Source organism: Rhinopithecus bieti, unplaced genomic scaffold (genome assembly GCF_001698545.2).
Source record: "Rhinopithecus bieti isolate Rb0 unplaced genomic scaffold, ASM169854v2 scaffold_26569, whole genome shotgun sequence".
NCBI classification, from domain to species: domain Eukaryota; kingdom Metazoa; phylum Chordata; class Mammalia; order Primates; family Cercopithecidae; genus Rhinopithecus; species Rhinopithecus bieti.
The window spans coordinates 220,143-247,002 of record NW_016811895.1 but is presented as its reverse complement, the minus strand read 5'-3'; the positions used below and the strand labels follow the sequence as shown (position 1 = coordinate 247,002).

Below are 26,860 nucleotides of genomic sequence, written 5' to 3'. Positions count from 1 at the left end.
AAGACTATATGGGAGGAGTCCAGCTCTTCTTCCAGCAGCAGGGAAGATGCCAGTGGGCTGCATGTTTGGTGTAGGGAGAACGAGGGATTCCCGTCTGACGTCATCTACTTTCTCTGACAAGTAGGAGGCGAGATCATCTATTGAGAGTCAGAATGAGAGAGATAGAGAAAAAAATAAAACGCACTTTAAAGTGCAAATATCAATTTACAATTGATTTAAAGAATAGAGTTTTCAGTCTATTCTTACAAACCTCTAAGAAAGATACTCTTTCTGCCTTGCAGTTGAGAGAACTGGGACTGAGAATTCAGTTAACTTCCTTTTCCCTAAGATTTCCCAGTTGGAAAGAGAAAGAGCTAGCACCTTTTGTGTGTGTGTGTTTTGTTTTGTTTTCTTTTGTTTTTGAGACAGGGTTTCACGCTCACCAGGCCAGAGAGCAATGGCGTGATCATAGCTCACTGCAGCCTGGAGCTCCTGGGCTCAAGTGATCCTTCTGCCTCAGCCTCCTAAGTTGATGGGACTACAGGCATGTGCCCCAACACTCGGCTAATTTTTTGTATGTGCATATTTTAGTAGACATGGGATTTCACCATGTTGCCCAGGCTGGCCTAGAACTCCTGGCCTCAAGCGATCTACCCGCCTTGGCCTCCCAAAGGGCTGGGATTATAGGCATGAGCCACCACACCTGGCCTACTCGGCTAATTTTTGAACTTTTATTTTTGTAGATGGGGGTCTCACTGTATTGCCCAGGCTGATCTTGAACTCCTGGCCTCAAGCAATCTTCCTACCGCGGGATCCTAAAGTCCCTGAATTATGGGCGTGAGCCACTGCACCTGGCCAAAAGAGCTGGCATTTAAACTCAGCTCCTCAGATGGAAAATCCATTACGGATGTTGGAGAAAGTGCTTTATTTGTTCACTTAAAAAAATTAAACTTACTCAGCTCAGGACATTTAAGTGGATACACATTCTTTCACGCTTGTCTTTCTTTAATTAAGGTGGGACCATAAGCTGAAGAGAGGAATACATCTATCTACATTTCTGAATTTTGAAATGGAACAGCAATGATCTTTCTTCAGAGTGATTTGTAGCAATAACTCTTTGGTGCTTTCATAAAATACTGATGATAAGTGTCTTAGTCCCTACTTATCAATGTCCTTGTATGGTGTCAGAGTCTCTATCTTCAGGCAGCCCTGAAGATCAGTCAGCTTTGGGGCGCTCCTAGTGGTTCTCAAATACCCTATTTGCTAAAGGTCAGAAGTGAGAGTGCTGATGCTGGAGAACTTGTAAGAACAGTTTTGGGGACTGGGTGGAAATCACGAGGGTCAGTAACAGAGGTCTATATTCTCTTTTTTTTTTTTTTTTTTGAGATGGAGTCTTGCTCTATCACCCAGGCTGGAGTGCAGTGGTGAGATCTCGGGTCACTGCAACCTCCGCCTCCCAAGTTCAAGCAATTCTACTGCCTTAGCTTCTAGAGTAGCTGGGACTACAGGCACCTACCTGGCTAATTTTTGTGTTTTTAGTAGGGATGGGGTTTCACCATGTTGACCAGGCTGGTCTCGAACTCCTGATCTCTGGTGATCCGCCTGCCTTAGCCTCCCAAAGTGCTGGGATTACAGGCATGAGCCACTGCACCCAGCCTGAGGTCTATTTTCTTTAAAATCAGAGTGATTTCCTAAACACTCAGTCAACAGGGGGACCAAGAGTGGGGTTTAGGGGCATTAGGTTGCTGACAAGGGACCCCATTCATACACAGGGGCAGACTCGGAGGTAAGTAATGGATGAGTGCAGGTGTTTGTAGTGTGTAAGCTGTATTCCCACAGAGTAGGAAGTGGCCACAGAATCTGTCCTAGTGGTCGATATAGTTCTCTCCCCGACCCCTACCTGCCATCCCCAGCTGGGTTCCAGAGTAATCAACAGATGAGGGTCCTGGCCATTGTGCTGGGGCACAGCAAGTTTGCTGAGGAAGGATGGCTCCGCCAGTTATAGAGGATGAGAGGGTCCATGGCAGAGGTTCTGTGGTTTCAGTGTTGGTGGTAGAGACAAAAAGGCCTCACATTACCAATCTCTGATCTGTTGGACACTATGAAAGATAGACCAGCACAGGTCATGCTCATTTGACTTTTAGATAAAGTTTGAAATCTTGTAAAATATTGGGGATCTAAGGTGAGCTCACTCCCATTTTTAGTTAGATAAGAAAGCTTATCGCCAAGGGCGGTGGCTCACGCCTGTAATTCCAGTACTTTGAGAGGCCAAGGCCAGCGGATCACAAGGTCAGGAGTTTGAGACCAGCCTGACCAACATGGTGAAACCCCGTCTCTACTAAAAATACAAAAATTAGCCGGGTATGCTGGGCGCAGTGGCTCAGGCCTGTAATCCCAGCACTTTGGGAGGCCGAGGACGGCGGAATCACGAGCAAGGAGATCGAGAACCATCCTGGGCTTAACAGGGCGTGAAACCCCGTCTCCTACTAAAAAAAAACAAAAATTAGCCGGGCGAGGTGGCGGGCGCCTTGTATCCCAGCTACTCGGGAGGCCTGAGCGCGAGAGAAAAAAGAAATGGCGAAACCCCGGAGAGGCAGAGCGTGCGTGAGCTGAGATCTGGCCCTGCACTCGCAGCCCTGGGGGAGCAGAGCGAGAACTCCGTCTCAAAAAAAAAAAAAAAAAACTAGCCGGGTGTGGTGGTGCATACCTTTAATCCCAGCTACTCAGGAGGCTGAGGCAGAAGAATTGCTTGAACCCAGGAGGCGGAGGTTGTAGTGAGCCGAGGTCACACCACTACACTCCAGCCTGGGTAACAGAGCAAGACTCCGTCTCAAAAAAAAAAAAAAGAAAGAAAGAAAAAGAAAGCTTACCAGCATGGGCAAAGGTGGCAGGCACATTCTCCTTGGTGCAGTCCACAGGTCTCCATGAGCCAAAGCCCTCCTGCATGGGCAGGTCAACGTCCCCAAATCACATTCCGTAGGATTCAGCAGAAGAGAGTGCCCAGACAACTGCTTCTTTGGTGACTGTCACAGAGCCTATGCTTCAGGTGACCAAGGGGATGCATTTGCCCTGTGTTTTCTTTGGGAAGCAGGTTTGTGGGAAAGCCTGCAACCCCTACTGCAGATTTAGGGGTTCCATCCAAACATTCTGATGAGAAAGGTCAAGCCAGGGATCCTGCATATCTGCCAGAGAGCCTGGAAGAATGTCAGCGCTTTCCTGCTGCTTCCTGGTCAGGCCCAAAGCACACCGTGCGCCTCGAGGCGTCCTCGCCATGACCAGGCCACAAGCAGCAGCGACCAGGCAGGATGCCAGGACCAAGGAGGCAGGGCATAGAGTCTGGGCAACCATGAGTCAGAGGTCAGGTGGGCAGTAAAAAATGGAGTTCATCAATCCCAGAGAGAGGAACCAGATGGGATCTTTAGAGCTCAAGCAAATCCCAGAGCATTGACAAAGAGAGGGGAAGATCAAATATGGAATACAAGGCAGTTGTTTGTTCCAGCCTCAGTAGGCCTATCTGCCAGTTTTATGCTCCTTCCTCCATGGGGAACCAATGAGAACCGGAACTGGAAGGCTTGTCCTGATGTCTCCCGTGGCTGCCTGTCTAGTACTTATGAACTCAGGCGAGAGGGGCAGCGGATGTCATATCACACCTCTGGAGCCTCCCTGTCTCCCCTGCTGAGACCCCTTAGCCCTCACCTTGATGCACACTCCTCTAGGAGAGAGCTCCTGCTTTACGCCTATAAGCCATCCTCCCCAGCTTCTGCCTCTAAACCACAGCCTGATGGTTGAGGCTCTATTACTACCTGTCAGACTTCCCTATCACCAGGCACAGCTGACAGCCTACCTCTCAGATTCCTGGATATATTTTCCTTCTGGGTTCCCCAATTCTTTTCCTTCGCTAGCTTTTGGAATATCCTGCAACCTCAGCTTGGATTCCTCTTGCAAACACTTGTTTGGGGGGAGATCTGTTTCAGCTACGAAGTCTAACTACCCGAAACCTTTTATCCTTTCCTGCAACTGGTCCTGTTCCTAAACAGTGTGTTTAATACATAATGGGTAGTTGTAGCTTCAGTTGGCTATGTCCTTATTTAAGTGAGACAATCAAGTCCAGAGAAAAAACAGTGAAGGCATTCTCCTGACAATGAAAGAGTGGTGGATATATAGGGCATTAGTTACAGATGACTGAGTGTTAAAACTGGGTGAGTACTTAGAAATCAAGTTCCTTGGCCGGGTGCAGTGGCTCATGCCTGTAATCCCAGCACTTTGGGAGGCCGAGGCGGGCGGATCACAAGGTCAGGAGATCGAGACCATCCTGGCTAACACGGTGAAACCCCGTCTCTACTAAAAATATAAAACATTGGCCAGGTGTGGTGGCGGACACCTGTAGTCCCGGCTACTTAGGAGGCTGAGGCAGGAGAATGGCGTGAACCCAAGAGGCGGAGCTTGCAATGAGCCAAGATTGTGCCACTGCACTCCAGGCTGGGTGACAGAGCAAGACTCCATCTCAAAAAAAAAAAAAAAAAAAAAAAAAAAAAAAAAAAAAAAAAGGAAAGAAAAGAAATCAAGTTCCTTGCTGCACTTCCACAGACAAGGAAAATCCACCTGTCAGATTTTTACAGTCACACAGTTAGTAAGTGGCTGAGTTACTAAGTGGCTGAACTGCAACCAAAATTCAGGTCTTCTAATTCTTAGTCTAACATTCTTCTCCCTATCCTATGATGCATCTCTAAAGCTATGTTATATTATTTTTCTATGATTTTTATTATAACATTAAGCCCTGTTGAAATAAGCCCAGGCCTCACAATCTTTTTGCTCATGGAGACTGTTCAACTCCTTGCGGATAAAACGAGTTAAAAAAATGTTTTGGCCAGGTGCAGTGGCTCACACCTGTAATCCCAGCACTTTGGGAGGCCGAGGCGGATGGATCATTTGAGGTCAGGAGTTCGAGACCAGCCTGGCCAACATGGTGAAACCCTGTCTCTACTAAAAATACAAAAATTAGCCAGGCATGGTGGCGCACACCTGTATTCCCAGCTACTGAGGAGGCTGACGCAAGAGAATTGCTTGAACCCTGGAGGCGGAGGTCGCAGTGAGCTGAGATCGCACCACTGCACTCCAGCCTGGGCGACAGACTGAGACTCCATCTCAAAAAAAAAAAAAAAAAATAGTTTTAAGAGTGTGGATCTCCTCATAAGCATTCTTACCAACCACAATAAAATGAAAAGAAAAAGAAAAGCCGTTGTTCTTTCTAACTTAGCGGTTCAGAGCTCATTTAAGAATGGCTATGTAATCCTAGTGTGTAGGTTCAGACCACTGTTTGGTTAAGGTTTTGTGACGGTGATAAGCTAATAGGGACAACGCATTACTCTCCTGGGTGGGGATCTACTTGAAAGCTGTTCACTCACTGAATCAATCAATCACAGTTATCCTGCCAGAGGACCTACATGGGCAGGAAAGTCCAAAGGACACTGGAAATTTTGAATGCCACGTGATGGGTGTGTTTCTGTCTTTAACTTAAAGAAAAATTTCCTTTCCAACTTCTTTGTTCATGTATATGCATGAGGTGGCTAGTGGTAGTCAAGGCCGAATTTTATTACTGATGGTGGAAAACCGTGTTGGGGGCAGGGCCAAGGAATGCAAGCAATGTCTTCCTTCTAAGGTGGGAGCTGGGATTTGCCCCTTGATCTTTCTCTTCCTGGATTTCTAGTTTCTCTCACCGTCAAAATTCTTGAAAGAGCTGCCAACACTCATCTTCTCCATTTCCTCACTTCTCTGCACTCCTCAACTCATCCAATCTGGCATCTTCACTCTACTGAAGCAGCTCACACAGGGGACTCCCCTGTCTGAGGCGATTGAACCAAAGCAACTCCATCTTGAATAGGAGCTGGTTAAAATAAGGCTAAGACCTGCTGGGCTGTGTTCCCAGACGGTTATGGCATTCTAAGTCACAGGATGAGATAAAAGGTTAGCACAAGACATAGGTCATAAAGATCTTGCTGATAAAACAGGTTGCAGTAAAGAAGCTGACTAAAACCCGCCAAAACCGAAATGGCCACTAGAGTAACCTCCGGTCTTCACTGCTACCCTCCCACCAGCTCCATGATAGTTTACAAATGCCATGGCAATGTCAGGAAGTTACCTTATGGTCTAAAACGGGGAGATATGAATAACCTACCCCTTGTTTAGCATATAATTTTAAAAAAACACATGAAAATGGGCAACCAGCAGCCATCAGGGCTGCTCTGCGTGTGGAGTAGCCTTTCTTTATTCCTTTATTTTCCTAATACATTTGCTTTTACTTTCCTCTATGGACTCGCCCTGAATTCTTTCTTGTGTGAGATCCAAGAACCCTCTTTTGGGGTCTGGATTGGGACCTCTTTCCTGTAACACCCTTAGCCTCCATGTCAACATATTTTGTTCATTTCTAACCTTAAGTGGCACAGTAGGGGTATTTCATACCCTCGTGAGGGACTCATGGTTACTTCCTCATTTCCAAACACTCTTTCCTGGTTCTCCTCTTGACTTTCCGACTGCTCCTTCTTTGTCTTTTTTTGTTAGTTTTTTCCATTATTCATTATTCATTCATTCATTCCATATTACAAGTATTTAGGGAGCACCTACTCTATGTCAGTACTTCTCTAGGTGCTATGGTCCAAAACTTCTGCTGTCATGGGGCTTATAGTCTAGTGAGAAGTGGTGGGGAAGAAACAGCAATACAACAATTAAGAGACTGAATTGTTTGGGGGGGTGGCAAAACCCAGGATGGAATGATATATTTAAGGTGATAATTGCTATGAAGAAAAATTAAGGAAGAGCCAGGCACGGTGGCTCATGCCTGTAATCCCAGCACTTTGGGAGGCTGAGGTGAGAGGATTGCTTGAGCTCAGGTGTTCAAGATCAGCCTGGGCAACATATGGAGACCTTGTCTTTACAAAAAGAAAAAGAAAACTAGCCAGGCCTGGTGGCACATGCCTGTGGTCCCAGCTACTTGGGAAGCTGAGATGGGAGGATCGCTTGGGCCTGGGAGGTAGAGGCTGCAGTGGGCTATGATTATGCCGTTGCACTCCAGCCTGGGCAACACAGCAAGACCCTGTCTCAAAAAAAAAAAAAAAGAAAAAAGAAAGACAAGAAAAAAAAAAGAACAGGTGGATAATAATGAAAGGGCTGGTATATGTCATTCTACACTGGATGGTCACGGGAGGCTTCACTGAGAGGTCAGCATGTGAGGAAGGCTATAATGGAGATAATGGGGTGATCCATACAGATCTGTGGAAGAACATACAGATCTGTGGAAGAACCTTCCCAGCAGAGAAACTAGCAAATGCAAGGCCCTGAGATGGGAATGTGCCTTACACATTGGAGGAACAGTAACAAGGCCGTTGTGGCTGAGGCAAAATGATTGCTGGGAGATGAGGCCAGAGAGCATGTGGAATTAGTTTGATTCGATGTAGGTGGAGCCTAGGAAAGGTTTTTTTTCAACTTGTTTAATTTTCTCCTTGCAACAGGAAGCAAGGCATCAGCTATGCATGAGGATGTGGAAGGAGACGTAGAGAGAGAGGAGAAGGTCTAGCAGCCTTCCGAGAGAGTAGGAGACTGGATGGAAAAACGAGACTGGTATGTTTATCAGGACATAGAATGGTTAGTTGTCATCTGCAGCTCACAGCCATGGAGTTTACAACGAGATCTGTCAGAAGGGCTGTGTGTTTTTCTCTAGCGGCACCGAGCTGCGTGGGTGCAGGCATGGAGTTGGTAGAATTGGACTCAGCCCAGGCTGGGGTTTTGCCAAGTGAGCACCACAGGGTGAGAAAGAGGCACAGGAAGTTGAGACAGATGCAAGGGAGTGACTCTAATGATTGTCCAGGAAATGTGAGCTGGTATGGACAAGAACGGTAGGTCCCAGTGGGTCAAGGGATTGTTGAAGCACAAAAAAAGAATGACTAGAAAAATAGAAGGAGCTGGTTGGAGAAAGTGTGGCTTAAAATTAGGATTGTAAAGAGATGGCTCAGGGTCTATTTAGAACTTGCTATGTAATGTGGGAGCCACCAGCAATGTGTAACCTTTGACCACCTGCAATGAGACTAGTGCGACTTGAGACATGCTGTAAGTGTAAACTACACACCAAATTCCCAGGAGTTAGTGCCAGAACAGTAAAATACCTCATTAATAATTTTTAAGGCCTGGCACAGCGGCTCATGCCTGTAATCCCAGCACTTTGGGAGGCTGAGACAGGTGGATCATCTGAGATCAGTAGTTCGAGACCAGCCTCGCCAACACGGTGAAACCTCGTCTCTACTAAAAATACCAAAATTAACCAGGCATCGTGGTGGGCGCCTGTAATCCCAGCTACTTGGGAGGCTAAGGCAGGAAAATCGCTTGAACCCGGGAGGCGGAGGTTGCAGTTGAGTCGAGATCATGCCACTGCACTCCAGCCTGGGCAACAAAGCAAAAATCCATCTCAAAACCATTAAAAAATAATAAATAAATAAATAAATAAATAAATAAATAATTTTAAAAATAGTGGTTACACCACTAGTAGTTACATGTTTGGGTATGTAGGCTTACTCATTTATTTTTTTCTTTTTATTCATTTATTTTTACTTTCAGCCAGGCACCGTGGATCATGCCTGTAATGTCAGCACTTTGGGAAGCGAGGCAGGCAGATCACTTGAGGTCAGGAGTTCGAGACCAGCCTGACCAATATGGTGAAACCCCGTCTCTACTAAAAATACAAAAATTAGTTGGGTGTGGTGGTGCACACCTGTAATCCCAGCTACTCGGAAGGCTGAGGCAGGAGAATCACTTGAACCGAGAGGTAGAGGTTGCAGTGAGCCGAGATCACGCCACTGCACTCCAGCCTGGGCGATAGAGCAAGAGAAAGTAATGAGGTTGTGTGACCCAGGGCAACAGATGACTATATAGGATGGGCAGTAGTTATGTAGTTTAATCACATGACATTCAAAACTGGGGGATTTTAGGAAGGAGGGAGGGAGAATTGTCTGGATGTAGCAATGAGAGTTCAAAGAGATATCTGTTCCACATTCAGGGCTATGGGGAAAACATTGCCTGCCACTTGGTGGCGGGTGCCGAGGAGATGTGTCCTCGGGGATGATCCAGGTTAGAGTAAGAAGGAGAGAGGGTGCTCAAAAAAAGAGGACTGCTTGCTGAAAAGGGCCTACATGCTCTGAAGGCACCCTGGACCGGTTTTCAGGAGTCGAGCCAGGGCCCAAGGTTTAGCGGGAGCTAGGAATTTAGGGCTACTTCCCATGAGTGACATTCTGGGGTTAATAAAAGGGACTTAAAATTAGCTCTGGTGGTCTCCAAGCGAGCAACTGTGGGCAAAGCACTCCTACACTCACAGTATAGGAGAAGTGGGAGGAGTAAGCATCCTTTCTTCACCGCTGGCAGAGACACAGAGGTCTGGGGAAGAGCAGATGTGCCTTGCATCTGAGTAAGGGTGACTTTTACTCAGAAAGTGCATACCTCCCTCTTCCACCTATCCATAAAATGCTAGAATCCAGCAAAGCCCATATCCTAGCCCTCTCGACTGTTCATGCAATACTTGATAGGATAGGTGATTTTTTTTTTTCCAGCCAATAACAGCTTCAAATTGCTATGTGGAGTCAGATGACTCATAAATGTGGATCTTCAGTATAATTTTCTGTTCTCTGCCTTGGACCTGGATATCCTACTGCCCATTGTACGCCTACTTGTTCTCAGTACGTCCAGAATGAAACACACAATCTCAATCCCAGACGTGTACTTTTCAGTGGAGAGTACCACGCTCCACATAGGTACCAACCAGAAGCTGGGATGGGCCTGTGATGTCTCTTTTTCTCTCTATCCTACTCTTTCTGTGGACGAGTTCATGTCCTACAAAGCTCTCTAATCGATCCCCTTTTGTCCATTTCCACAAATCTCCTCCCTTTCACCTCGAGCTCTACCAGAACCTCTTAATTGTCCTACACACATCTGCACTGACCCCTCCTGTGACTCTCCACACTGCCCCTAGGGGCACACTTCCAAAATTCCCAAGTCTCTTCATGCCCCTCTTTTCAACCCAAAACTCTGCAGTGGTTCCCCATTGCTCTCAGGATCAAGTTGAAACCCTTTCATATGCTCTGCAACTTCTCTGCACCCACCTGTCCAGCCTTTCCTCAGCCTGTGCCTCCAGTGAGGAATCTCCCTCTTGACACGCCAGCTACACCTACCTGCCTTTGGGTCTCTAGTGTGCCCACAGCTGTCACAGGGCTTTGCAAACACTTCTCCTTTTGCATGGAATAGTTCTCTCCTCCCACTTTGCATAATTAACTTCTACTTATTGTTCAGATCTCTGCTTGGATATCTCTCTCCTGAACTCCCCAAACAGGTCACATCTCCCACGTACAGGCTCTACCAGATGCATCCTATTCCTTTCTCTTGAGGTTTCTGTAACAGTTACAGTTTCACATTTGTCATTATTTGATTAGTGTTTTTCTCCCCTAGGAGACCCTCCAAAGGCCTGAACTCACCAAGGGCTGAGATCATGCCTGTCTTTGCTCATTATTATGTCCCCAGCACCTAACAAAGTGTCCTGCACATAGTAGGTGCTCAATAAATGTTTACTGAATAAATGAATGAATAATTAGTGATGCAATAAAGGTCCTTAAGCTTTACCAAATACAGGGCCTGCCTTGATCTAGAGTGAGATTTCAATGGTTCTGGAACTCAGTTTCAGTCAGCAAATGTATAGAGCAAACGCACTGTGCCCTACTCCACTATTCTTAGGCACACTGGAACGACTTTGCTGGAACCAGGGAGCTGGTTGAATGGCATGAGTGTCTTCTGGTAGTATCTCACACTTGGGTACAAAGGCCTGTCTACTGGCTTGCTCAGGCATGTTGAGAGTCTGAGTCTGCTGTTGTTGGTAGACCTTAATGGGTCCACCTGCTCCCTTTTTCTGAGACAGTGTCCATTGGCTACATGGGTCACATCTCTGTGGGTGGCATAAATAACTACAAACCGGGTGGCAGGAAGGGCAGCCTAAGGAAGCTTGAGCAAGCTCTGAGGGTGGCTGAGAAGCACCCACTTACTGTGTCTGTTCAGCCTACCGGGTTTCTTCATATGAAGCCCACCTTATTAAAGAAAGTGGAGGTAGGGGAGCAACTAGAAGCAACTAGTATTTGTCACGTCAAGCAAGATGGGTTATCTACCTACATTCAGCCTCTACTCTGCAGTGTTTACTCCCACCAGTGACTTAGTCGACTATTTTCAGTGACAAACACTCCAGCTTCCGGGCCAGGCTCTCTGATTTTGGCTTCCTCTGGGTGCAGGAAGGATGAAGGCAGCTGATGCTCCACTAGCGGCTGCCTCGGTGCCAGCAACCTGGCTGTGCTGCTGTTGGTGCCTTGGGTCTCTTTTCCTGTCCGCCCTTCTGGGCTCCCTTGGTTGCTGACTCCTCGCCATCTGACCATCTGCTTCACTCTGCCCCTTCCACCCACCACACATTTCTGGCTGCTGACGCTTGCTGGCCCAGCCCTTGGGATGAGGGGACTCCTGCCTTCTGACCTCTGCTCCCTGGATGTCTTATGTTGATTCTCATTCCCTGGTCCTGGAATCTTCACTGCTGCTTCTGATCTGGTGGAATAATAATGAGGTTACACGGTGAGAAGGCCATCCAGGTATTGTAATTAGTAGCCAAACCAAGCCAGCTCTATTGGGTGGGTGATTAGAAATTTTTTTTTTCTTTTTTTTCTTTTTTTTTTTTTTTGAGACGGAGTCTAGCTCTGTTGCCCAGGTTGGAGTGCAGTGGCCGGATCTCAGCTCACTGCAAGCTCCGCCTCCCGGGTTTACGTCATTCTCCTGCCTCAGCCTCCTGAGTAGCTGGGACTACAGGCGCCTGCCACCTCGCCCGGCTAGTTTTTTGTATTTTTTAGTAGAGACGGGGTTTCACCGGGTTAGCCAGGATGGTCTCGATCTCCTGACCTCGTGATCCACCCGTCTCGGCCTCCCAAAGTGCTGGGATTACAGGCTTGAGCCACCGCGCCCGGCGAAAAATTTTTTTTTTCTAACCTTAACACTTATTATACTAAAACTATCTACTTAAGTATTTCCCACCACCCCTCCCCCCCAAGATGGAGAGTTTCTTGAGGGCAAGAACTGAGTTTATTTTTATTTATATCCAGAGTGCCTGGAATATAGAAGTTAATTGGTAAATGTTGGCTGAACTGAGGTTGGGAATGGGAGGGAAAGTGTATGGGGGATGATGCTCTGATGTCAGCCTCCTGGGCTGACCCTGAAGAAAGAAGGAAAACTGGGCATTTGTGGTTGTCAGTCCCACTCCTTTCTTGGGGGAGTGGCCCTTGGACAGGGCAAGAGGCTGCTCAACCTCGGCCTTGACTGCAAAGATCTCTGGGTCTTGCTGTGTGCTTCACCCTAATCTCATCCTGATGCCTGCCCAACCCATCCATGGTTCATCACCCACCGTGTCTGCAGTCCCTCCAGGGAGAGATTCTTTTGTACTAGCACGCAGGCCAGTGGGATGAGGGGGGCAGTAAATCTGGTAGCAAGTGGGAAGCCGCAGGCCGAGTGCACACAGTACTCAGTGCAAGGGAGGTGCTCCGATATCAGGAAAAAGATACAATGGCTCTTTCATTTCTCTCCTTTCTTTTCTTTTTTTTTTTTTTCAGATTATAAAGTAATATATGTTCACAGGGACAAAATACAACAGTATAAAAGCCTTCTGTCCTCCCCTATCTACTCTCCAACATTAACTACTGTTAACAATTCTTTGTTATTTATTTATTTATTTTTTGACACACAGTCTCATTCCTTCGCCCAGGATGGAGTGCAGTGGCACGATCTCGGCTTACTGCAACCTCTGCCTCCTGGTTCAAGCAATTCTTGTAGCTGGAATTACAGGCGCACACCACCAACCCAGCTTATGTTTGTATTTTTTCTAGAGACGGGGTTTCTCCATGTTGGCCATGCCTGGTCTTGAACTCCCAGGCTCAAGTGATCCGCCCACCTCAGCCTCCCAAGGTGGTGAGATTACAGGTGTGAGCCACTGAACCTGACTGTACTGTTAACAATTCTTGACGTCTTCTGGAAATGTGCTATTTTACAAAAGCACGTATACATATAGCTTGCATATACAAAATGTGTGTATGTGTTCACATGCAGATAGACAGATACATAAACAGACAGACAGAATTTGATGGTGTCATGAGACAGAAAGAGAAAATGGTGGCCCACAGGTATAAAGTAGGGGTGTTGGGGTGAAGGCAGACTTGAAAGGGGCTGTTGATGGACGAGGTAGGAAGGCCTGAGGAGAAGTGATGGAATACAAGGATAGAAGCAAGGATGGGGCAGGAGAGTCTTAATATTTGTGTTGCAAAAAATTTTTGCAATTTAGAGAGTGAAAAATCCAACATCCAGTTAGCCTGTTTCCTTAAATTAAAAATGGGGTAATGATGTATATTCCTCACAGGTTTATAGTGATCATTAGATGGGGTGTATATATATATATATATATATATATGTTTGTTTGTTTGTTTTTTGAGACAGAGTCTCTATCTGTCACCCAGGCTGGAGTGCAGTGGTACCATTTTGGCTCACTGCAAACTCCGTGTCACAGTTTCAAGTGATTCTCCCATCTTAGCCTCCTGAGTAGCTGAGGCTACAGGCACACACCACCACACCCAGCTAATTTTTGTATTTTTAGTAGAGATGGGGTTTCACTATATGTCGGCAAGGCTGGTCTCGAACTCCTGACCTCAGGTGATCTACCCACCTCGGCCTCCCAAAGTGCTGGGATAACAGGCATGAGCCACTGTGCCTGGCCGGGGCTAATATATTTACAGTGCTTAGCATTGCACCTCAAACAATATTCTAAGCATTCTCTCAGCGTGTGCTGCTATTATAGTTGTTGATGTCATTGTTAGGGTGCTGCTATTGTTGCTGTTTTCAGAATGCTTTGCATGGTGCCTGGCCTATTATTGAACCTCTATCCATCTGCAGTTGGCATATGGAAAGAACCTCCTGGTTGCATTTCTCTTTCCATTTTAGAAATCATTTTTTGTCGTGACACTGTCTTTTCCTTTTCCTTCCATGACTGCTCTTAACTTCGTACTTTATGCTGTGCACTCTTGAATAAAACTTTCTGGTACCTGATGGTTATAAATCCTTGGAGGTGCGTGGAGATGTTTTAGGTAGTAAAGGGCAGTGGCCACTTTCTCACTGTCTCCCTGCCCTGGTCTTAAGCTGTTGGACATTCTTTAATCAGGAACTTATTTGCTGTACTTCGCACATACTGCCTAAGGATATCAATTAGAATTGCCTACTTAAGAAAAAAGCCCAGTCATTAAGACCACTCTTGTTCATTTTCTGCATTTTTTTTTTTTTTTTTTTTTTTGAGACAGAATCTTACTCTGTTGCCCAGGCTGGAGTGCAGTAGCGTGATCTCGGCTCACTGCAACCTCCGCCTCCTGGGTTCAAGTGATTCTCCTGCCTCAGCCTCTCCAGTAGCTGGGACTACAGGCTCCCGCCACCTCGCCAGGCTAATTTTTGTATTTTTAATAGAGATGGGGTTTCACCATGTTGGTCAGGCTGGTCTCAAATTTCCGACCTCAAGTGATCTGCCTGCCTTGGCCTCCCAAAGTGCTGGGATTACAGGAATGAGCCACTGTGCCCAGCCCATTGTCTTCATTTTAAGAGCAATGACTCTGCTGCTCCTCTTGAGACATCTTGGGCAGTGATTCTGTTCTTCTGGGATACTCTGGATGTCTCTAGTTGTATTTAGAATGGCTGGCTTAAAAGTCTTTGTTTGAATATTCTGCATCCTGAATGCTCTTAGTTGTCAGTAAAACTATGCCTGCCTACGCACTCTTCTATTTCTGATTTATAAATAGGTTCAGCTGCCTAACAATTACACATACTCTATTTTGCACACACACATTACTTAAGGAGACATTTAGAGGATAGATGGCTTTTATTCCTATGAAGTTATCTGGAAATCATCTTCTTAACTATCTTTTTTTCCCCAAAGGGGCCATATTTTGAAGGATTTGTGATGAGACTTTTGGTCTGTGAAGCCCAAGACACAATCTCCAACATGCACAGGAACTCCAGTATCAAATTTCTAACAGGTCTTCAGACAGGCCCAGGACTGGCTTGAGCGTGTCAGAGAGGTGTGCACTGTGTACTTCCCATCATACATGGCCACACATGCCTGTGGCTGTGAGAAATACTGGTGGTGACAAAGACAATGAGATAGTAGAGAAAAAGATCAGTGGGGTTTGTGAAGGTGATTAAGATGTCGTCTTAGGTATAATTAAGGACTTAATAAGGTTGAAGGAAAGAGAGGACATTACAAATACCAAGGCCCCTGAGAGATGTGCCTGGCAACCCAGAAAGGGACATATGGGAGAAAACGCCTTAGTGTAACCAGGTCAGAATTTTCATTCTGGGCAGAACTGGAATTTGAATAATAATACTAAGTCTTATAGAGCATACAGCTATGACATTTCATTTATTTCTCCATATAATGCAATAAAGTAGATGGATTAACCCTTGACTTTTACAGATGGAGCGGGGGAGAATGAAGAGGCGTCAGTTTGGGCATCAGGCTGGATCTTCACACTCTGACCTCACTCTGCTCTATCCTGCCCAGTGTTGCTTCACCTGGTATCAGGGGTGCAAGGCAACCAGATTTGACACCAGTTTCAGTTTAGATCCTGCCTCTACCTGGGTGTGACCCGGGTCCATCTCCAGCTTGTCCTCCGCTTTCTCTTCATAAACTTTTGGGGTTAGTCTTCGGATGATCTCTAAAACATGGCCCAGGTGTTCCTTGCCAGTAGAGTGTAGTCAGATTTGGAGGGACTGGACACTCAGTGTGAACAAGAGGAAGGCCTCAGGAGGCAGTAAAAGCTGACAAGAGATAAAATGAAGCGCCTAGGGATGCATATTGGACTAGCGGGCGAAAGGCCATGACTCTTAGTTTGCAGATAGTGAGTGGGAAAGAACTGGGGCCGAGATTGGGTAAGTTTCCCAGTGCAATTAAAAAAAAAAAGAAGAAGAAGAAAAAGAAGAAGAAGAACTAGAAGAATTACCCGGGTCCGGCCTCTTTCGCGTAGCCTGGGGCTGAGTAGCAGGCTGAGAAATCCGGTCGGGCCAGTAGGGGGCTCCACCAAGCGCAGTCTCAGAATGCCCAAGAGCCCCACCGTCGCCCGGGTTCTCCTAGAGGAGTGGGTAGTGGTGGGCGCTGAAGAGCCGTAAAAGACTAGCAGCCCGCGTCCGCGTCCGTCCTCCCGGGTCCCCAGTCCGCAGGCGGCCGCGGCCTCGGCCCCGCCCTCCCACCTCCATTCCCGGCCCCGCGGGCCCGAACGGTCCCTCTCGCAACCGATCCGTTGGCGGGGGCGCGGAGGATGCGAATTCCTAGAAGCCTTAAGAGGCTGCCCAGCGTTGGAAGTTCGTATTCCCGAGAATGCTGGAGGTTCCGGCTCACACACCCCCTCCGGGCACAGAGTCAGCTGGGGGGTGCTGGGTGGGAGAACACCCCGCTCCTCATCCCCCATTCTCGTGCACCCTGGAGCACAGCTCCATACGTTCGGCCACCCCAGGCGGACTCGGAGGTGGTCGGGTAGCGGGTGGTGGCTGGAGGGGACCGGGTAACGGCAGGCCCGAGAGGAGGTCGCTGGGCCGGGCCGGAGGCGCACAGGGGCTGCGTGGCTACCTCTGCGGCACCCGCCCTACCTCCGCCGGCTAAGCCCGGAGGGGGACGGTGAGTCAGATCTCGGGCACCCGCGGGTCGGGCGCGGGGGGAGGGCAGGTCAGGAAATGACATCAGAGGCCTGTGCTCAGGGAGCGGGGGTCTGAGCCGGGCCGGGGCGGCGGGGGCGGCAGTGAGTGGAGTGGGGTGGGGGCGGGCGGACCCCGGCGGAGCCTCTGGCCTGAGGCAGAGATCAGGGCCCCTTCCTGGGGGAGTTTCCTGCCCTGGTCCGCCCTTCCCGCTCTCCCCGCCCCTCTCCGGGCCGCTCCTTGTATGGTCTGGCGCGGCCGTTCTCTCCCCGCCCCTCCCTCTCCTCCTCCTCCCTCCCTCCTCCTTCAGTGTGGTCCCTCCCCGCCCGGCGGAGGCTGCTCCGGACCGGGACGCAGAGTCCCGGACCGGCGCCGAGGAGGCCTACCCGAGACCGCCCGCCCTCCGGCCCGCGGTGAGGTGCGGGGAGCGGCAGGGCGGGCCCCACGGGGAGGGGGCGCGGGGCGCCGGGAGGGGGCGCATGGGGGTCGCCAAGGGGAGCTGGGACCGCCCGGGGCTTCTGAGCCCGGCTCCGCGCTGCGTAACCCGGCGACCCACCCCAGCAGCCCGGCCCGGCCATGGCGGCCCCCCGCCCGTCTCCCGCGATCTCCGTTTCGGTCTCGGCTCCGGCTTTTTACGCCCCGCAGAAGAAGTTCGGCCCTGTGGTGGCCCCAAAGCCCAAAGTGAATCCCTTCCGGCCCGGGGACAGCGAGCCTCCCCCGGCACCCGGGGCCCAGCGCGCACAGATGGGCCGGGTGGGCGAGATTCCCCCGCCGCCCCCGGAAGGTATGCGGCGGGGCTTGGAAGCTGGACCCCAGCGGGCGCCGGGGTGGGGGGCAGTGGTTTCGGGAATCTGGGGATGTCTGGAAAGGTTGTTGCCGAGGGGGCTGGGCGCAGCCACCCTGTCCTGAGCAGATGTTCTTACCTCATCGTGGAGCTCGTGGCTGGGAGCCAGAGCTCCTGGGACCGTTCCAAGTCCCCGGCTTGGGGGTGGGAGGCGGGAATGTGGGGCACGAATCTTCCCCTCCGGGTCCGTTTTCCGAAGTGTAACGGGAGCTGCACCACTCCTCGGCCGTGCCCCCGGCCTTTCCTGACCTGGTACTCCCAGGGCGCCCTGCGCCCCGCCTTTGCGTCCCCACACGCTCTGGGACCCCCGAGAGAGTTCTTGGGTTATGGGTTAGAGCGGTAAACCGAGGGGAGCTTGGGTGAGGGGTAGAGGGACCCCGGGCGACGTCTTTCTCCTTCCTACCCCAGACTTTCCCCTGCCTCCACCTCCCCTGGCTGGGGATGGCGACGATGCGGAGGGTGCTCTGGGAGGTGCCTTCCCGCCGCCCCCTCCCCCGATCGAGGAATCATTTCCCCTGCGCCTCTGGAGGAGGAGATCTTCCCTTCCCCGCCGCCTCCTCTGGAGGAGGAGGGAGGGCCTGAGGCCCCCATACCGTCCCCACCGCAGGTATGGAGGCCTGGGAGGGGCGGCTGTACCGGACACCCCCAAGGCGAGGAGAAGAGGGCCCTTTCTTACCTCCCCTGCACCTCTGCCTTGGGGGTGGGGGGGATGGAGGCATGGAATAGGTGCTCTGACCTCTGATCCTCTAGCCCAGGGAGAAGGTGAGCAGTATTGATTTGGAGATAGACTCTCTGTCCTCACTGCTGGATGACATGACCAAGAATGATCCTTTCAAAGCTCGGGTAAGGGACCGCAGAGTAGGAAAAGCAGGGCCCAGGGCCAGAGAGACTGGGGATAGAGCTATGGAGGATGGTGTCCTCCTAACTGCATCTCTCTTCCCTCTCCCACCCCTTGCAGGTATCATCTGGATATGTACCCCCACCAGTGGCCACTCCATTCATTTCTAAGTCCAGTACTAAGCCTGCAGCTGGGGGCACAGCACCCCTGCCTCCTTGGAAGGCCCCTTCCAGCTCCCAGCCTCTGCCCCAGGTTCCGGCTCCAGCTCAGAGCCAGACACAGTTCCATGTTCAGCCCCAGCCCAAGCCTCAGGTCCAACTCCATGTCCAGTCCCAGCCCCAGCCTGTGTCTTTGGCTAACACTCAGCCCCGAGGTCCCCCGGCCTCATCTCCGGCTCCAGCCCCTAAGTTTTCTCCAGTGACTCCTAAGTTTACTCCTGTGGCTTCCAAGTTCAGTCCTGGAGCCCCAGGTGGATCTGGGTCACAGCCAAATCAAAAATTGGGGCATCCCGAAGCTCTTTCCGCTAGCACAGGCTCCCCTCAACCTCCCAGCTTCACCTATGCTCAGCAGAGGGAGAAGCCCCGAGTGCAGGAGAAGCAGCACCCCGTGCCCCCACCGGCTCAGAACCAAAACCAGGTAAGGGATGGTGATAGGACAAGGCTTGGGACCGGGGTGCTGGGGCGGGGCAGAGTCAGGAGCCAGAACATAAGCATGAAGGTGATTGGAGAGTCAGGGTGGACAGGGGGGTGGCGGGATAGGAAGTTTCATCCTCTGAGGTTAGCCTGGTGGAACAATGGTAAGAAAATGCTCTTCTGGAGGAGAGGCCTGGCTGGGTGTGGGGCTGGGTGGGGCCTGGCTGGGAGGGCACAGAGAGCACAGGCTCTGAGTTAGGAGGATCTGGTGGACCTTTCCTTGTGCCTTTACCCCAGAAAGTTAAAGGGAGGGATGAGATCACCAGTCCCACCTTGGTTTTTCCCATTCTTGGGTCTTGAGTTAATCTCCCTGCTCCTCTGAGCACTCTTTCTGCCTGAGGGCTTGGAGATAAGAGTCAGCCCCGGTAAACACTGGCTGAGCCAGCATCTACCACGTGCCAGGCACTGTGCTCTGTGCTCAAGAGAGTAGGACATGGGAGGGAAGAGATCTCTGCAAGAAGCTCAGCCTTCAGGTGTCAGATAGACCTGGAATGGAATTCCTGGTTTGGGCTTCTCCCAAGTCCTTAGACTGGGCAAGTTAGGTGAACCCTGAGCCTCAGTTTCTCAATCTTTAACATTATCTACTCCATACAGTGGTTGTAAAGATTAGGTGAGCTAATACCTAGAGAGTGTTGGGTTCTGTATCTAGCACATGAACGCTCAAAATACAAAAGCTGTAATTACAAAATGGTTCTTGCCTTCTAGTTCAGGAAGTAAGATCGTCCAATTTCTGGTGACGATGACCCTGACGGTCATCTAGTCCAAGTATCCATAGAGTCCACTGATAGTGTGGATGTCTACATACACTCAGACACAGCACAGGAAGGACCAGTGAGCTTTGCAGAGTCCTGTGAGTCACAGGCACTCAGACCAGGGAGTGCACTTGGGGCCTGGCAAATTAGGGAAGGCTTCGAAGGATGGGCAGGACGTAAGAATCCTGAGAGGAGAGGGATGTTTGGAGAACAGAAAGTGGCAGGTTCCTGTAGGAAAATGATGGAGCTATACTTGGAGAGGCAAGCGGGGCTAGAGGGCGTAGGAGGTGAAGTGGCTCGCCCAAGGAGCTCTTGAGCACTGGAGAGGCATTCATGATTTTTGAGTAGGTGTGGGGTGGGTCAGGAGGGCTGGTGAAAGCAGTGTTTTTGGAAGCTTTCTGGAAAGTTTCACCAGCAGAGATGTGTATTCGAGGGAGGTCAGTGATGGGTATGAATTCACTTTTGGGGACTAGTAATATTAGTTGTAATGAACATTAAGCCTCGTGTGTGAGAGCTGTGTGCCAGAGCTGTTGGGAAGGCACAGCCTCCAGGACTTAGCCAGGGATAAGCAACTGGAAGACAAGGGTGAGGGGAAGAGGAAAAACAAAGTCTCCAGGGCGATTTGGAGATTGGGGGTGTGGGCGGATGACAAGATTGCTGACAAAATAGAGAAGTCCAGAAGGGGAAATGGTTTGGACGGGAAGAGGAGGGGTCCAGCTGTCAGCGTATTGAGCAACAGGTCCCAGGAGGACTTTCAGCTGGGGCCGTCATTCAGTTAGAAAATCAGGGCCAGGTTTCAGGAGAGGGCCAGAGATGTCTAGCATGGTAGTGGGACACAGTGACACTGTGACGCTGGAGGGTCAGGGTCTGAGCTGAGGAGCTTCCCAGGGAGTACCGACAGCAGGGACCGGGAGGTGTGGGAAGAAGAGTCAGGAGGAGAGTCAGGGTGCACTTGGAGAAGAGAGCTGAGCTCTTCAGCGGAGTATTTGAGGGAGTGAGGACTCAAGGCTAGAGATTAGACTGTTGGGAAATCGTCACCGGTCTTGGGATGGCCTGTTTGTGCCCTGTGGTGGGAACGCAATGTGAGGAGTTGAGGAGAGAGTGGGTGGTGAGAAGTGGGGCTACTGGTGTAGCCTGGTCTTAAAGATAGGCAGGGAAAAGGACTAAGGGAAGGACTGTGTATCAGTGATGTGAGTGTGGGGTGTGTGTGTGTGTATGCATATGTGAATATATGAGTGGCGCGTGTGTGTGAATGGTGTGTGTGTGTTAGTGTGTGGGTGTGGGTATGGTATATGTGTATGTGAGTATATGTGCATGTGTGAGCATGAATGTATGAGTGGCGTGAGTGTGGTGTGATTGTGTGAAAGTGTGTATATGAGTGTATGTGTGCATTTGTGAGTGAAGGTGTGTGCATGTGTGAGTGGTGTGTCAGTGTGATGTGTATAGTGTGTCATTGTGTATGTATGTGTGAAAGTATGCACAAGCGAATGAGCATATACATTCATTGTGTATATATGTGTGAAAGTATGCACAAGTGAATGAGCACATACGTACTTTCACACATATACACACAAGTGGTGTACGTGTATATATGTCAGTATGTGAGTGGTGTGTGTGGTGTGGTATATCTTTTTTTTTTTTGAGACGGAGTGCAGGCTGTCGCCCGTGCTCACTGCAACCTCCGCCTCCCAGGCTCAAGCGATTCTCCTGTCTCAGCCTCCCAAGTAGCTGGGATTACAGGCACGTGCCACTACACCTGGCTAATTTTTGTATTTTTAGTAGAGACGGGGTTTCACCATGTTGGCCAGGCTGGTTTTGAACTCCTGACCTCAAGTGATCTGCCCGTCTCAGCCTCCTGAAGTGTTGGGATTACAGGCTTGAGCCACCGTGCCTGGCTTGGTGTGGTATATCTGAATGTGAGTGTGCATGTGAGTGGTGTTTGTGTGTGTGGTACGGTATATGTGTGAGTGTGAATATGTGTGGTGTGGTATATGTGTGAGTGGTGTGTGGTGTTGTATGTGTGTGTGTATGTGAGTGGTGTGTGGGTATGTATGTGTGAGGGTGTGAGAGTTTGTGGTATAGTGTATCTGGTTTTTGCAAGTTAGGGGAGAAGGGCTTGAGTACATGTGTAACCCGGGGAAGCAGGTGATGGAGGGTGAGTGTTGTGGGAGAGCAGGGGCAGGCTGCTTCGGTCCTTGGAAGAGATCTTGGTGATGTCCCCTCCCCCTAGCGGCATCCCAGACAGCAGGGACAGAGTGGTTGCGGGGTGGATAGGAAGGACGATGAGGGAGCTTAAGCTGGCTGGCTTCCATGTCCTCAGCCATGTGGGAGGTGAGGTCATGGTGCCAGCAAGCAGGTGAAGCAGGTCGCGGCTAAGGAGATGGAGAGGTCTAGAACAGCTGTCGTGGGGAAGGCCGGGCTGGAGGGCGTGCGGGCGCTGCGGTGTTGTGAGCTCATTCTGCAGTGTTCAGCAACCTCTCCACTGCTTTTTGCAGCTTGGAAGCAGAAACAGGAAGCGGGCGGTGGTGTGACTTGGGGTTAGAGACTGGGCCGGATAGCTGCGGGTGGCTGCAGGTGCCCGGAGGGACAGTGAACCTTGTAGGAGTACATGGTCAAGGGACCAGGCTGGGGCATGGTGGACAGGGGTGGGTTGCGGGTGGGGGGACTAAGGCTTTTCTGGGTTCACGTAGTAGATGTGGATGGGGAGGAGGAGAGGCAGATCATGGCCGGCAGGGGACTTGGAGGTAAATCTGAGGTCAAGGATGTCCCATGGTGGACGATGACTGAGTTGGAGGGAAGTTTGGTTTGAAGCGGTGGCATTGGTGCAGGCTGGCAGAGGGGACAGTTCTGGATAGAGGGTCCTGATGAACGGGAATACCCATGGGAGGTGATGCAGGTGAGGATTCTGCGCTTCTGAAGGAGGAGCTGGGCATTTAGAATGGCACTGGAGAGCAAGGACTGACTGAGGCCCTTCACTCTGTCCCCAAGATGCCAGAAAGGGAAGATTGGAGGAGACAGAGTTGAAGTGAGTGTTCCAGGGAATGAGTCAGTTAAGAGATGGCAGGATCTTAAGGGAAAATGGCTAAGATCTGGGGAGTTGGACTTCTATGGACGCATGCTTCACTGGGCAGAAAGGATGCAACTCTGGGTACAGATGGGGGTCAGGGTGAGGGGCAGTGAAGCCAGGGCTGAGGGGAGAGGGGCTATGGGAGGAGGTAGCAGGGGTCTTTGGAGGTTCCAGGTGTTACTGGAGTGAAGGCATCCGCAGGTAGCACACTCGGTGATGGGGACACCGTCCTGGGTAGGCTTTTCCAGACATAGAAAAGACCTACCCAGTGCACTTGCTCCTGTGGGCGTGTCTCCTGGCAGTCCTGGTGCAGGTCAGACAGCCCCTCCTGGAGTTCTCAGGGTTACCTCTCAGGGTTACTGGCAGCGCTGTCCTTTATCCATTCCCCACCCCAGTCCTGAGGATCCCCTAAATGGAAAGGTTGGACTGGCCTAGGGGACGGCCTTTGGACCTTCTCTGAGGCTGCTGGGAGGGACCTGAGTAAGGTAGTCCAGAAGTCCCTCACTCGAGGGACAGGGTCTCTCTGTAGGGGTGGGGCTGGGTTCTTGCAGACAGCTCAGTGGGTTTAACCTGCAATTCCTGCCTGTGTTGTATCTCCACGCTGACAGGGGCTGCTCAGCAGCAGGCAGGCCGGGTAGGTGTGTGTGCGTGCGTGTGTGCACCCTGTTGCGTGCCCCTGTCCTATGGGGGCGATGTCCGAGCATGCTCTGTGGAGTTGATGCGTGGCCCTGGAGTGTCCGGTGCTTCAGTGACCCGAGCTGCTGTGTGCGTGGCCTCCGTCTGCTCAGTCATTCTGGCCTGTCTGTGACTGCTCAGGGGGTTTGGGCAGAGCGGGCGGAAATGTCTTGCTGTACGAGATCCAGGCTTAGGTCCTCTTCCCCTGTTACTTGTGTGGTGCTGGGGATGGCGGGGCTAGGGGAACAAGGGAGAAGCTTTAAGGGTCAAGCCTGAGCATCTGGGACATGAGCTGGGAGCTAAGTCCTCATCAGAAGAAGCCGGGTAGGCTGGCCTGGGGGGGTTCTTGGAGGCAGCAACCCTCAAGAGTGTGAAGAAAGTGTTGGGATTGCAGGTGCGCTCCCCTGGGGCCCCAGGGCCCCTGACTCTGAAGGAGGTGGAGGAGTTGGAGCAGCTGACCCAGCAGCTAATGCAGGACATGGAGCATCCTCAGAGGCAGAACGTGGCCGTCAACGGTGAGCCCTCCTCACCGGGACAGCCCCACTCTGCCCCCTATCCGAGCGGGCTGATACCTCACAGCCCTACATACTTCTTTCTATTTACTGCTGTCTTCTCCGGCTTTCCCAGAACTCTGCGGTCGATGCCATCAACCCCTGGCCCGGGCGCAGCCGGCCGTCCGCGCTCTGGGGCAGCTGTTCCACATTGCCTGCTTCACCTGCCACCAGTGCGCGCAGCAGCTCCAGGGCCAGCAGTTCTACAGCCTGGAGGGGGCGCCGTACTGCGAGGGCTGCTACACAGTGAGTTGGGCTGTGCTGGGCAGTCAGGCCCTGGAAGCTGGCTGTGGGGTGCCGGTTCCCTGCCAACCTCCTCCTGCTGCCTCCTCAGGACACCCTGGAGAAGTGCAACACCTGCGGGGAGCCCATCACTGACCGCATGCTGAGGGCCACGGGCAAGGCCTATCACCCGCACTGCTTCACCTGCGTGGTCTGTGCCCGCCCCCTGGAGGGCACCTCCTTCATTGTGGACCAGGCCAACCGGCCCCACTGTGTCCCCGACTACCACAAGTGAGGACCTGATATCTGCCTTCTGGGCTCCTGCCGCACTTGGTCTGGTAGTCACCCTAGCCTCAGGACAGCCCTAAACCCTTGGTGTTGCTTTCTGGTCCCATGTCCTGTGTGTAGACAGCAGGGACCAGTCATCTGGATGTAGCTGTCCAGGGGCCTTAGGCCTGGACATCGAGTCCTGCTGCTGGCTGGTCCCTCCCTCGCCCTTGATCACTGAAGCTTATTGTGTGTCTATGTCAGCATTTCGTGAAGTGTGCTGGAGTGCCTTCATTTCACACAGGCTGGGTTCTAAAAGTGCTTCTGGAGATCAGCTTTTTGGAATTCTGGTTTCTCCCCAGAAACAGTGTTTAGAAGGCGACTCCTTTCCCAGGCTGACCCACAGAACCTCAGTGCAGCTGTGGGAACAGTGCAGAATCTGACCCCCACCTCTGATAGGGTGTTTGGGTAGACACTTTTAGGATTCCACCTGGGGTGGCCCCAACTTCATATCCCTCCACAGTGCCAGGCAGTCAGGGCAGAGGCAACGTGCGTTGGGGTGGAAGGATTGGGGGAAGGTGAGGGTCAGGGAACCAGGCTCGGATGGGAGGGGTACCTCAGGGCTGGCTTTCTGTAGGAGCTGCAGTGTGAATGGGACAGTAAGGATCTAGTGGGAGAGAACACTGTGGCAGGTGTGTGGGAGGCTACCTTGCTTTGGGAGAGTGACTGGTGAGGCAGGAAATTCCCTTTGATGAGGGCCAGTCATGGTGGCTCAGTCTTAGGCCCTTCTGGTGAGCTTCCTCCACCTAGAGATGCAGGGCAAAAAAGTCTGCCTCCTTGCTGCACAACCTGGCTTATGTGTGTGCAGACAGGGGATGAAAGCCCTGGCTAACTGCTGGCCCTTTCTGCCCCTTCAGGCAGTACGCCCCGAGGTGCTCCGTCTGCTCTGAGCCAATCATGCCTGAGCCTGGCCGAGATGAGACTGTGCGAGTGGTTGCCCTGGACAAGAACTTCCACATGAAGTGTTACAAGTGTGAGGTCAGCCATCCCTCTGGGCTACTTGGGCTGGTTCCGACCAGGAGATGGCGGGAGATGCTGCTTACTAACCGGGTGGTGGAAAGCACCAGCATTCAGGAAACAGGGCTGTGATTTTGAGGGTGGCTCATGGTGGCACCCCATCTGCCCTGCCTGAGTGCTTCCTGCCGCTGCAGGAAACAGGGCTGTGGGACTTCTGAGGTCACTTTGAGTCATGGATGAGCCAAGAAACAGGACAAGCCAATAGGAGGGAAGGGCATGGTGTTTTACTGTGGTAGGGGATGGGGAGACAGGAGTTGAGAGAAGTCTTCGAATGGAGGTGAGCCAGGTTGGAAGAGGCCCCCAAACCTCTCTTTTATTAGGGCGGTGGTGGGCAGGGGAGCAGACACCTTGGAAGCAGTTCTACCCACTGCTTGCCCTCTTGCAGGAATGTCCTAGTGGGTGACTGGAAGTAGGATAGGGATGGGGAGTTGGGTGTGGCTGGAAAATGCGATGACACCAGCTGTGAGCCATGAAGCATCTTTCTAATTCCACGATGGAGCTGCATGGGGTGGGGTAGGGTGGAGCAGAGCAGGGGCCTTCTGGTCCAGTGCCCCTCACCCTTCCTTCTTCCCAGGACTGCGGGAAGCCCCTGTCGATTGAGGCAGATGACAATGGCTGCTTCCCCCTGGACGGTCACGTGCTCTGTCGGAAGTGCCACACTGCTAGAGCCCAGAGCTGAGTGAGGACAGGCCCTCTTCAAACCGCAGTCCGTGCCCCATCGTGGACCACCCACACTGAGACCACCTGCCCTCACCTCAGTTATTGTTTTGATGTTTAGCCCCTCCCATTCCCGACCCCACTCGAGCATCCCAGGTGCCCTGACCCAGGGCCCAAGATGGCCTAGGGAGGCAGGGTCCCCACCCTGGGGTCTAGTCCTCACCCATCCTGCAGGGATTGCCCACCGTCCTCCAGACACCCCACCTGAGGGGGGCACCAGGTTTAGTGCTGCTGCTTTCACTGCTGCACCCACGCTCTCGGCCAGCCCCTGGAGCAGCCTTTGTACTCTGCTAGCGGAGGCTTGGGAGATGCCCTGACCCTCCAGGACATTCCCACCCTCCCCCGTGCTGCCAGGTTGTAGCTATAGCTACAAATAAAAAAAAAAAACCTTGTTTTCCAGAATTCT

General features: G+C 51.3%; 2 protein-coding genes across 8 annotated transcripts; one reads left to right on the top strand and one right to left on the bottom strand.

Moving 5' to 3' along the window:
* FAM131B-AS2 (FAM131B antisense RNA 2) lies at window positions 1–17,998 on the bottom strand. 7 transcript variants are annotated; one of them, XM_017895274.1, is made up of 3 exons: window positions 16,065–16,999; window positions 11,524–11,592; window positions 48–137 (listed from the first exon to the last, which is right to left on the bottom strand). In XM_017895274.1, exons 1-2 carry the CDS (start codon window positions 16,527–16,529, stop codon window positions 11,554–11,556), a joined length of 504 nt encoding a protein of 167 aa, XP_017750763.1. In that variant the 5' UTR covers window positions 16,530–16,999; the 3' UTR covers window positions 48–137; window positions 11,524–11,553. The 7 variants fall into 7 exon arrangements, with proteins under 7 accessions (XP_017750765.1, XP_017750763.1, XP_017750764.1 ...); XM_017895275.1 differs by lacking the exon at window positions 48–137 and adding an exon at window positions 5,890–5,919; XM_017895277.1 differs by lacking the exons at window positions 48–137; window positions 11,524–11,592 and adding exons at window positions 14,761–15,202; window positions 17,676–17,998 and having other exon boundaries at window positions 16,065–16,191.
* Window positions 17,083–26,856, top strand: ZYX (zyxin). Its single transcript, XM_017895268.1, is given in 11 exon segments — window positions 17,083–17,165; window positions 17,314–17,536; window positions 18,005–18,106; window positions 18,109–18,203; window positions 18,347–18,439; window positions 18,555–19,070; window positions 24,015–24,135; window positions 24,248–24,417; window positions 24,506–24,684; window positions 25,578–25,698; window positions 26,312–26,856. Coding segments are annotated over 10 exon segments (1,710 nt in total). The 5' UTR covers window positions 17,083–17,165; window positions 17,314–17,328; the 3' UTR covers window positions 26,417–26,856.
* Window positions 26,857–26,860: the final 4 nt, after the last annotated feature.

Bases quoted from the DNA above. Each gene is read 5' to 3' on its own strand.
- FAM131B-AS2 (XM_017895271.1), bottom strand. From the start codon at position 16,529: ATGGGGGATGAGGAGCGGGGTGTTCTCCCACCCAGCACCCCCCAGCTG. The intron at 15,203-16,064 runs GTAATTCTTCTA...TGTCACCACCAG, and splicing joins GCGAAAGAGGCCGGACCCGG to TATTTCTCACAGCCACAGGC.